Raw genomic sequence first — 12,316 nt, 5'->3', positions numbered from 1 at the left:
ATCATGTTTGGGAGAGTGGAGGTATGGTGCAGGAAAGGAAGACCCTCAATGAGATGGATTGATTCTGTGAGTGGAGTGGTGGGAATGAATGTGTTTGAGACAGTGAGGTTGGCAGAAGACAGAACGACAGTTAGGGCTCTTGTATATAGGGTCGCTATGAGTCGCAAATGACTCGATGGCACATAACAACAACAAGTCGATATTAATGGGGAGGAACATTTCAGTAAAGGACAACGGTTGCACAACTCAAAAAAATATAATCAGGATCAATTAATTGTATGTGGAGAAATTTCAAAATTAGTGCATTCTCTGTTGTGTATATTCTGAAAAGCCATCCCCTAAAAAAAATTATTTTAAAATACACACAAAACACTTCTATTGCATACTGAAGTTTTATAGTCATCTCAAGACAAAGCATTTGTGCAACTTTCAGTTGCAAGCTACATTTTTCCCCTTAAACATCACTTGTATTAAAAGAACAACCAACAGGCAAACAAATAATCACTTTGGCAGATCTTTTCTCCAACTGGCAGAATTTGTTGTTAATGTTAAATCTCTTATACAAAAATAAGAATTCTGAGCAACCTGTTAGATACCACTACAAACTTAACAGATTCCCAATAGTTAAAACTTTTCTGAAGAGTATAGTATCAAACATGTTTTTTTTAATCTGCACTTCTCAAATGAGCCCATTACTTTTCCAAACTTTTAATGTGTGATATGAAAACATTATTCAGAAGTAAACTATCCATTTAATGTGGTAGATTAAAAAGAATTTCATGTAATATAAGAGACAAAGGCTTACCGATATGGCTTTCGATTCTGTATTTCATCAACCTTTAAAGGCCTACACTTGCTAACTTTTGATGTACTATTTAAGAAAAAGATCTACAATTATCTGGAAATACTATTTTAAAATGCTCTTTCCTTTTCTACTACATATTTGTGTGAAGCTAGATTTTCTTAATATCTATCAGTCAAAAATTCTGAGGCTCCGTCTAACATACTTTGGACAAGTTGTGAGGAGAGACCGGTCCTTGGAGAAGGACATCATGCTTGGGAGGGTGGAGGGACAGCGCAGGAGGGGAAGGCCCTCTATGAGGTGGATCAATTCAGTGACTGGGATAATCGGGATGGGAGTGTCAGTGACAGTGTGATTGGCACAGGACAGAGCAGAGTTTAGGGCTATTGCACATAGGGTCGCTATGAGTCGCAAGCAACTCGACGGCACATAACAACAACAACAACAATCAGTCAAAAAACAACAAACTGAATGTCGAAACAGATAAAAGAGTCCAGATCTCTCTATTAAACTAAATGTTAAAGATATTTACAAAAGGGTAAAACAATATCACTCTTTTATCAGTTTAAGAAGAAATGGCACATATTCATTAAAAATGCTATTTATGTTAGCATATAATCCATTTATATTTTAAACTAACGTTAAAATTTTTATATATTTCTCAAATACAGTATCTAATACAGTAAATATACAAAGATAAAACCCACATAAACAAAAGCTTTTAGGGAAGTTAAAAATTTAAGAATCCAGTAAGTCATGATACCAAATGTTTACCTACTATTTCTCTACTATACTCCAGTGTTGTCATGCTGGTGGTCTACCATCAAGTCAGAACCAACCCGTAGCTGACCCTCAATTTAATCACAGATGAGGAGATTGCTCATCTGTCTCCTGCAGAGCAGCTTGTGGATTTGAACCATGTGCTCCTTCAGGTTGGCAGTGTAGTTCCTTACCTACCAGACCACCAGAGCTTCCTATACTCCAACACTAAACATTAAAACTATTCCACTGAAAAGTCAGGCTTTCCCTAATATCAATCTCCTTGTTCCACCCAATCAATGGCAGAAAAGGTCATACTGAGATCTGAATGAATAGCCATTTAAATTAACCACCTCCCTCAACCAAAACAAAATCCCCTATGATCAAGTTCATTCCAACTCTCAGTGACTCTATACAAGAGATTAAAACTGTCCAACATGGTTTCCAAGACTGTAAATCTTTATTGAAATAGATAGCTACATCTTTCTCCTGGCAAGACCACTGGTAGGTTCAGACCATCAATCTCTGAGTTAGCAGCTGAGCATTTCTCCACTGCAACAAGAGGGCTCTTACTAAATACAGACTTTCAATACCATCTAAAGTCATACACACATTTTCTTCTATGAAAGCTTTCATTGTATTTAAAATGCTTATAATTTTGATTTGAAATTATCTGATGGTTGAAAATCATGGTAAATATGTAAGGAATTTCAAGCACAAAATTATGGACATCTGAGATTTTTTAATTTTTTAGCAAAAATAATTTAGGAAGCTTGTGGACTGTCATAAGATTGATGTTAAGAGTCTTCAAAATGTCAAGTGTCAAGATGTAAAAAAAGTAAATGTAAATATCTCAGCCCTGTAAATGCTAAAGTAATTTAATCAAGTTTCTATCCATCATAAAATAATAAATCTCTTTGCATGTTATCTCTTGTGAAGCCAATATAAAAGATAATGAGGGGCACAGTTACATTTAAAAGGAATCCACTTTTCTATCATTAAGTACTTGCTTTTTGTTTTCATTAGTCCTATTTTCAATCTTTTTTAATTAATTAATTTTAATGAAAGTTTACACTTTGGTTTTCCATTCATTCATTGTACTTTCCTATTTTCATTCTTAAGATGCAACTCTTAAAGAACAAAGTATTTTTTAAAAAAAAAGAACAAAGTATTTAACTTAAGGAATTAAATAAAAAGCGAGGAACTTTGAATTTAGGGAAATGTTCCTCATGCAAACATGGAAAAGTAGAAGATTCTACAACATAAAAGTTTTTTAAAGTTCTTACATAAACATTAAATATGCTTTTTAAATTTACATAAACATTTATGCCCTCAACTTTTATTCTTGCCAAGGTCATTTTACACTGTTTTTTGTGCCAACTCATATTGTTATGTGAATCAACTCAGAGTGACTCTTCAACAGGTTTTCAGAGGCTGTAAATCACCTGGGAGGAGACTGCTCATCTTTCTCCTGCCAAGAAGCTGGATTCAAACTGCATGCATTTGGGTTGGGAGCACAACTCCTCACCACCAGGCCACCACAGTTACAGATCATTTTCTAGAACGATTCATTACTTCTTTTTTAAATTTTTGTTTCCTGAAGTAACTTTGTGACCCAGTTTTCAACTGATATTGAAATGTTCAAGGACTGAAATAATGTAGATATTGCTATTGAGTGAATCCTAACCCAGAGACTTTTATTAAATTTTATTAATTTTAATGAACATTTACAGAGATTTTGGGTTTCCATTCATTCATTCATTATTGCACTATTTTCTCTATTCTCCCCCCCAGTTCATTCCTCTTTCCCCCCCCCACTTGAAAGTCTGTTTGAATTATCCAACTGCCACAGTGCTTGTCAAAGCCAGTTCTGATTAATCTCCTTTGTCAGTGTGTCCTTTGCCATTCCCTATCACTCCTCCCTGAGAGAGACTTCACCCTGATTCATAAGGAAAAGGGGACGGCATATTCTCTTAGTTACTTCCACCCAGAGACTTCTAAGAAGCTATAAATATTTATGGTAAAGACTGCCTATCTTTTTTTCTCCCATGCACCAACTGATGAATTCAAACAACCACCCTGAAGTTAGCAGCCAGCATGTTAACAAGGTACTAAGCCATCAAAGGCCTTTGAAGATTGGGGGAGCAAAAATGAAGAAGCCATTTATTTATCCATTGTTGCTGGCACACTAACTCGGTTGCTAATCAAAGCCAATCTATGTAACTACAGTAGCCGCTAAAAACAAGAAAATAGATTTAGAGATTTAAAAATAACAAGTGATAATTAGGCCAGAAGATATGAAAACAGAGTCAAATCTTTCATAGTCAAATCAAATAAATGCTCTTTTTTTGAAAAAATACCATCTCGGGGAGCTCTGGTGGCCTGGTGGTAAGGAGCTGCAACTACAATCCCAGAGGTGCACGGTTCGAATCCACCAAATGCTCTGCCGGGGAAGGAGGGACAATCTCCTCCTGTACCAGTCAGATCTGATTTGACGGTACACTCACACAAAAATAATAAAATTTAAAAAAAAAAAGAAAAGAAAAATACCATCTCACATTACCTAGATGGCATGTTTCAGAATGTTTCTGCCTTGTGTATAAAAATGTATTTAATCTGCATAACTTCATTAGCATGTAGACCAACTCCCTGACTTTCTAGAGAGTGGCGATTCAAAATACATTATTTTCTAAGCATGAGCTAAATTAACTCCTTCAATTAATGAGTCATAGTTTCTTTCATAGGTAAAATAGAGGCCAAATTTGCTATAGAACTGGGTTTGGAAGGCAATAAAAGAGGGGGAAAAGAAAACAAACAAACTGAGAAGTCTTGAGCTGACAAGACATTTGGAAACAAATGTTCCCAGGCTCTAAACAGTAGGTTCATTAGTAGTAAAGAGGATGTAGTTTCCTGGGATTGCTCAGGAACACTCAGTGCTATAGACTAGGTAAGGTAGGTCTCAAGTCTCCATCATACTCTGTAAGGTCTGTGAGGTCACTAACAAATTTCTGCAGAGGGATCCACCACCATCGCTCTTTCTGCAATGGGCTGAGCTTCCACAGGTAACTGAAGTTAAGTGCCGAACTCAGGGGTGAAGTCAACACTGAATAAATATTTAAAGAACACAACAAATTAAGACTGCCAACCAACCCAACCTTCTAGTCACTAAGTTCATATCCTAATTGGTCCTTGACCAAACACAGTTTTGAGCTATGTGGGCCCACTTACCCACTTGTGCCTGCCCTGCCCTGTCTTTTCAAGCAGCGAGCTCAAGCACTGTTAAACATCTTTGTATGAGCTGTGCAGCTCTCCTACTTTATCAAGCATGAAGTCCTTCTCCAGGGATTACTTTCTCCTGATAACTTGTCCTGAGAAAGATGAACTCTTTTCGCGGAGATAATTAGTATTACATGGCATTTCATGGAAATACACTTCAGCTTACAATAATAGCAACAGGAAAAACATTAGTGTCCAAGTGGGCCCACTTAGTTCAGAGCTCTACTGGTCAAAGGTCAACTGTAAACTGTACATGAATTTTCAATTACACAGGAGGCTGGCACCCCTATCCCTACAACATTTAAGTAAGTGTCAACTGTATACTAGTCCAGGATAAGAAAACTACCTAACCCTAAGAGTAAAATGCATGTAAGAAATCATGGCAAAGTAAAAGGAAACAAAATAGCGAATTCCCACTCAATTCCAGAAACTATTCCTATGACTGATACTAAGAACCACCTAAAATACTTTTTCCTTGATAAAATTCTTGGGATTTACTAGAAAGTAATCCAAGCAGAGTGGGGGGTAGGAGGTGTTCAATGGACTATATTATATTCTCTTTGCATATTCTTGAAATTTTCCTTTATAAAACATTTTCTTAATGCTCATAATTATGTGTCATGTTGATTTCAACTCATCAAAACCATGTTTTATGAATTCCTTATATAAAAAGGATCAAAGATACTGGGAAAATTGTGTGGAGAGCATAATAATGGCATCTGGGCTCTGATGACTTCACAAGGGTGAAAATCACTCCTCTTTAGAGCAACAGCCTCATTCTGGAAAGGTCAGCAAGAGAAGAAGATCCTCAACGACATATACTGGGAATATAGTAATGAATGGGCTCAAGTGTCAGAGATGATGAGGATGGCACAGCACAGGAGAAGGTTTAATCCTTCATTCACTTGTGCATAGGGCTGCTATGAGTCATACTCAACTGGACGGCATTTAACAGCAATATAGCAACAGTCCAAAGCTAATTTCTATGCAGTCAGACATAACCCCATGCTCCACACTCTAAACTTTTTCTGCCAATTCTATGCCAGCCATAGAATTTACAGACAATAAACACAAATAACTGCATTTATTAAGGAAATAATAGGTTACTTTCAGGTTCAGGAATAACTCAGGATACAGTTCATCCATCAAGATAGCCTCTTTTCAGCCACACTTGAATGCAGAGCTCTCTCTGGCCCCTGACCTTGTGGACTTGGTCTCTGCCTTGCTCGGGAAAGTGTTACAAAACTCCCTTATCACTGCCAAGAAAGACTTCTCTCTGGCCTCAGCATCATGGTCTTGGCATCTGCTTTGGTGGGCAAGTTCCAAAGCTCTTCTAATTCTACCACCCCAAATGCCAATGGCACTCTATTCTTCCAAAAGCCTGGGCCTGGAGGCACTTGGAGCTCCTGAGTCAGCAAACCTAATGCTTTGGCAAAGGTCTAGAAGCATCAACTCCACCAGTAAGTAAGCCTCTCGGCCTAAGACACTCAGCCTTCTTATTCTGTGAGCTGAGAGCCCACAGCTCTGTCGTGAGCTGGTTTTCTGGCATTCTGCTGTCTCTGCTGATGTCATCTTGTCATGTCCAGGTTCAAGGAATCTCGGGATCAAAGGACATGTCACACTCTCTGCCTCCTCTTCTTTTTTTTTAGTGGTGAGATTCTCATTCTATGCCCTTCAGAATGGCGCTCTTAAAGCCTGGTCTTTCAAAACATGGTAAAACTGATAAATCCCCCCATTAGCATTCTACACGTTATTTGGATGGTCTCACCCAAAATAAGACTGTGGTGATGGCAAAGAATAGTGAATATATGAAAGACAGTTAAAAAATAAATCTATCTTAGAAGGAGACATACTGCATTGGGAAAGACTGCAGTCAAGACTTCTGCAAATTACTGAGGAGCAAAGATGTCAGAAGACTAAGATGTGTCTGGTTCAAGACATAGTGTTTTCAATCACTTGTTATGTGTCTGAGAGCTGGACAATTAATAAGGATCACAGAAGAAGAATTAATGCCTTTGTGCTCAGGTATTGGAAAGAGTAGGGAATATCCCACAGACTGCAAAAAGAACACCTTGGAGAAAGCGCAACCATGATGCTCCTTGGAGGCAAAGATGACAGAGCTTTCTCTCATATTTTGGGCATAATGTTAGGAGAGGCTTTTCCTTAGACAGAGTACTCATGCTGAGAAAGGTGGAGGGTTGGCAAAAGAGAGGAAGATACTTGACAAGATGGACTGACATGGGCTCTAGTGTGTTAGAGATGATGAGGATGGTAGAAGATAGGACAGGGTTCAGATCTGTTGTTCACAGGTTGGCTAAAGGTTGCACCTAACAATTACAACAATCTTAGAAGAGCAGCCAGAATGCTTGTTAAAATAGAGCATGATGAGACTGGTCACACTTAATGTGGCCCTATTATCAGGAGGGGCCAAGTCCTGGACAAAGATACCATACTTGGTAAAATAGGAACCAATACAAACCCCTTGCCATCTAGCTAATTGCAACTTACAGAAATCCTCTTGTGGGTTTCCTAGGATGTAAACCTTTACAGGAAAAACTGCAATCTGTGGTCCTCAAAGCAGCTGGTATAATCATACCACCAACCGTTCAGTAAACAGCCAACATCATCAGGACTCCTTTGGTAACGTAGAAAATCATCAAAAAAAAGAGAAAAAATTCTCCACAAGAGAGACTAGCAGAGCAGCTGCAACAATGGGCTTACACACACTAGAAACTGTGAAGATGGCACATGTTTGAGCAGTATTTTAGTCAGTGAGAGTTGAAGTCAACCCAACAGTATTTAGCAACAACAACCTAGAAGATACCATTTGCCTTATTTATATTATTATCAAGCTTTCCCATACTGGGCCACAGACACCTCATATTTGTGCCTTCCGACCAGCCATTAGGTGGGAGTTAAAAAGACTATGACTTAGAACAGACTTATGAAGTAACACAGTGCACTGAAGATACAGAAGCTCAATGTAAAATAGTGAGATATGAGTGGGCATAGTCAATACATATTAAATATATATTATCAATTATGATTAAGTTCTGAATTTCAGGTTCTTACACACCATGTGACAATGGAAGATGACTACATCATTACATGACTGTCAAATTATTACATAATTGCCAAACCACTGAGAACCATTGTCTTCCCAAGACAACATATCATGTCAACCTGTCACATCAATCACTACTCTCACCTGCTGTAGTTGTCATGTGCTGTTCTGTCAACTCTAAGTCACAGCGACTCCATGTACAATAGCTCTGATTCCTGCTCTAGCTTGAGCCAATATCTCTTAAATTATTACTGCTAGAGGTACATCATTAATGAGGAAAACAGGCAAGATTTTTTTTAATTATTATTTTTTATAAATGCAAAATGACACCTAACAAAATAGTCACTAAGTGACGAGTAGATATAGTTAAAAGTAATTCATGGAGTTTTGTGATTGAATCGTAAATGAAAGTCTGTACAAATTTATTATAATGCTTTTTCATGAAATGCTTTTATAAAAGAAAAAGATGTATCACTATATTGTTCCTCCACTATTGCATGCAGGAGAATCTCCAAAGCCAGTGCTGCAGGAACACATCAGTAAGACTTTCGGCTGGGCACCCCAGACCTCAACAGCACTGGGAAAAGGAACACACTGCTGCTATTAATGGGGTGTACAATAACAGGACAAAGTCTCAACACAGAACAGAGCTGCTTTGATGAGTCTGCCATTTGCTATTCATTAGCACTGGCATACATGCCATAAAATATTAAAAACCTTTTTCAAAGCAGAACATTTTGTGGAAAACCCAGTAAAATTAAATATAGTCTAGAGATACAATATTAAAAGTTCATCAATATTCAGGTATAGAGTGCATCAAAAAGCCATACTATCCACAAACTAAGCAAGCACTGGTCCAGATTGAAGACAGGAGCAGATACTTTTCTTCCCACCTTCCTTTTAACACAACATTTCTGCACAACTAGTTTTCTTTTGTTTTTCATTCTGAAAAGTATTTTCCATCCATGTCCCTAATGAAGCTTGAAATTAACACAGGCTTTTCAATTCCTTCTTTGTGCACTGGCCATGAAGCAAGAGTTTGAATCCAGGATGCATCACAAGGTAGACACAGGCCAGTATTACAGAAAATCATTTATTTTTAAAAAAGATGAAGCACTGTTAATATGTCCTCAGGAATGATGAAAATGTGGTTGGCCCAACAGTCCAATTACTTCTATCCAGAAACATAAACTCATAGAGAATATGCAGATGTCCCTATCACAATACAATCAAGGGGCGTGGGGTGGGAAAAGTTTTCACTATAACCTACTTTCTCAGGAACCTGGAGAAAAAAGAACCATGTGTTTTCAGTTTTTACTCCATTTTATTCAAAAGTCAAACTCCCTTCCTTTGATTTACAAACAACTCATAGCTGACCCTTCAGCAGATTTCTGGAGTATACTAATCACACAGGAAGAGGCTGTCCATCTGTCTCTCGTGGAGCCACTGGGGGATTCGAACCACAGGAAAGATGCTTTTCTTAGGTTAGCAGCATAACCACGTAAAGAATATGCTAGTAGCCAACCAAAAAAAAAAAATCAGAAACATACCTAACCGAATTAATGCAGCAAAAATGAAACTGCTTCACATCCTCTATAATTATCACATAAAAATAAGAGGAAATCATCAAAAAGAAGAGTTTGGGAAACAGTGTCTATCACCAAAAAAACCAAGAAATATGGACTTAAGGAGTTTCTAGGTGGTACAAATCATTACCAGACTCAGCTAAATGAAAGGTACAGAAACTAGTGTTTTAGTCCGACACACAAAGGTCACCCTAAGTAGGAAATTAATTGGTGACAATTAGGTGATTTTAGAGAGGCTATTCCTTGGATAGGGACTTCATGCTTGGAAAGGTGGAGGGTCAGCAAAAGTCAGGAAAACCCTCCACCATGTGGATTGACACAGTGATTGCAGTAATGGGCTCAAATATGTCAGATGATGAGGATGGCGCAGGATAGGACAGGTTCAGATCTGTTGTTCACAGGGTCACTACCTGACTTAATGGCACCTAATAACAAGTGTCAGGTTAGAGTTCTCCTCTGTTTTAATTGGGATTTTTTATCATTTCTTTGTACTTACCATGACAGGAGGCCCAGATTAGGAGGAGAGATCCCCGTCCCTTCAATGTCTGGTGTGGTTCTTCTTTCCCTTATGCCAAGATCTTAAAAAGAAAAACAAGGGCAAAATTTTCTAAAAATATTCCCCCAAAACTGACCAATATCCTAAAGAAACTATGTTTACATGGACCTGAAGACCTAATCAGAGTCAGTCTTTAAAAAAAAAATAGTGACTAGTTGTGCTGCATGCCTCTATGATTCAGAGCCATCCATCAGTGGCTCCTTGGAAGATAAATGAGCAATCGCTCTTCTCATGCCATGTACAGTCTTGAAAATCCAGGGGAGGGTCATCTATGAGTCAACTCTAACTCAACAGCAAAGACTTTATTATTCCCCAGGAAAAGCCACACTCTATAAAGCCTTTGCAAAATTATCCTGGCCTTAACCTTTTCCTGCTAAAGAAATAGCAATTATTTATATTCTTGATGCTAAAATTAATAAATATCTTGAAACTTGGATGAAAATAATTAAGGCATAATAATGCAAATCAATCTACAGATGCAAAACTATAGTCTTAAAATATTTCAGGGGTTGTGTTTGTGCTTATCTTTATGTAAAACATGAAGCTAATGCTTTATTCTATATTGTTTTCAAAACTGACATAAATTGTGCTATTCTTTTTACCAGATTTTTAAGGATCAACAATCCATTTGTGGGTTTTTGGTGGTTTTTTAAGTTCTAGCTGGAATTTCTCCTAAAAGACTTGCTATAAAACATTATTTTACCAAACAAATATTTTATACCCAGAATAAATAAAATAAAACCCCAGGTTTTATTTCTGTTATAATGACTATATTCATAACGACTCATTCAAGAAAGTAAGATTAAAATAAGAAACCAATATGAGAGTAAAAAATACTTTAGAAAGCTGGTAAGTTGTAAATTAGAATAACTCAGTAATTCCTGATTTAAGGAAATTCTGAGAGAAAGAAAAAACTCTTAGGAGAATTTGTTTGTTTGCAGTGAGGAAAAAAGACGAAAGTAGAAAATGCAAAAAAAATTATGAGAAAGGAAGAATGGTGAAGAATATGTGTAAGGAAAAGTCCACGGGGTAGGGCTGGGACAGAGTTGGCAAAGAGGGGCAGGCAAAAGAAGCCAAAGCTCTCTCTTTGGGCAAAGAGAAAAGATAAATGGAGGAGAAAAAAATGAGGAAGGAATGAGAGTCAGAATGCCCAACTAGAAAACCAGAAACTACTGAGAACATTCTACCTGGCTGGCTGACTGGGAGAGATCCCTATTTATTCCCATTCAAAAATAAAAAAAACAAACAAAAAAAACCTGACCCAGTAGAATGTGGAAATTATAAAAAAGTATCACTAATATCACATGCAAGGAAAATCTTCTTGAATAGTATCCAAAAACAACTAGAACAGTATAGCAACAGAGAACTGCCAGAAATACAAACTGGATTTAGAAGAGGCTGTTACACCAGAGATATAACTGGTGATGTGAGATGTCTCTTGGCTGCAAGCAGAGAGTAGCAGAAGGACATCTATTTGTGTTTTATCAACTATGCAAAGGCATTTGACTGTGTGGATCACAACAAATTGTGACTAACATTGAGAAGAATTGGAATCCCAGAACACTTAATTGTGCTCATGCAAAACCTATACCCACATCAGGAAGCTTTTGTCCAAACAGAGCAAAGGAACACTGCATGGCTCAAAATCAAGAAAGGAGTACATGAAGGATGTATGCTTTCTCCATACTGGTTCAATCTATTTAAAGAAAAGATCATTCGGGAGGCTGCATTTTATGAAGATGAAATGTAGCACCAGGCTTGGAGGGAGACTCAAGAACAATCTGCATTATGCTGATGACACAACCTTGCTTACTGAAACTGAGGCGGACCTGTATACTGGGTCTTCAATATGGACTGCATCTCAATAAGAAAACAAAGATCTTCACTACCAGGAGAAAAGGCAACATCATCATGTTGTTATGTGCCGACCAGTCAAGGACGACTCACAGTGACCCTATGAACAAAAGACCTTAACGCTGTTCTGTAACTACTGTCATTTCTTTAACTTTGCAGTTTCCAGAGACATGTTGTTTAGGAAGTGGATGCCATTCCTGCTTCCAAGCCTGTCTTAATCTCGAGCTTCACCAAACACTGTTAAGCATGTGTAACCATTATAGCATTTGAGACACCAATGGCAAAGCAATCAGTATCAGAGCAACCCCAATTTTCCTCAGTACAGCAAACTGACAGAGCAGTGCTGTATCACCTGGGAGAATGTTCACTTCAAACACAAAGGAACATGTTGTTGTTGTTGTTGTTATGTGCCGTCGAGT

The 12,316-nt window shown here is 37.7% G+C and overlaps 1 protein-coding gene across 3 annotated transcripts in view; it reads right to left on the bottom strand.

The window, feature by feature from the left end:
* The window catches only part of MTMR3 (myotubularin related protein 3), a 161,023-nt gene that overhangs the window by 55,760 nt on the left and 92,947 nt on the right, over positions 1 to 12,316 (bottom strand). For all 3 annotated transcript variants that reach the window (XM_006894775.1, XM_006894776.1, XM_006894774.1), the window contains one exon: positions 9,984 to 10,065. In XM_006894775.1, coding sequence (XP_006894837.1) covers positions 9,984 to 9,986 — 3 coding nt within the window. In that variant the 5' untranslated portion in view covers positions 9,987 to 10,065. The remainder of the gene's footprint in view (positions 1 to 9,983; positions 10,066 to 12,316) is intronic.

The sequence above is a fragment of the Elephantulus edwardii genome, unplaced genomic scaffold (genome assembly GCF_000299155.1).
Source record: "Elephantulus edwardii isolate Elephantulus edwardi_28Jun2011 unplaced genomic scaffold, EleEdw1.0 scaffold00151, whole genome shotgun sequence".
NCBI classification, from domain to species: domain Eukaryota; kingdom Metazoa; phylum Chordata; class Mammalia; order Macroscelidea; family Macroscelididae; genus Elephantulus; species Elephantulus edwardii.
Note: the sequence above shows the minus strand (reverse complement) of the source record. Positions and strands in the feature narration are given on the sequence as shown.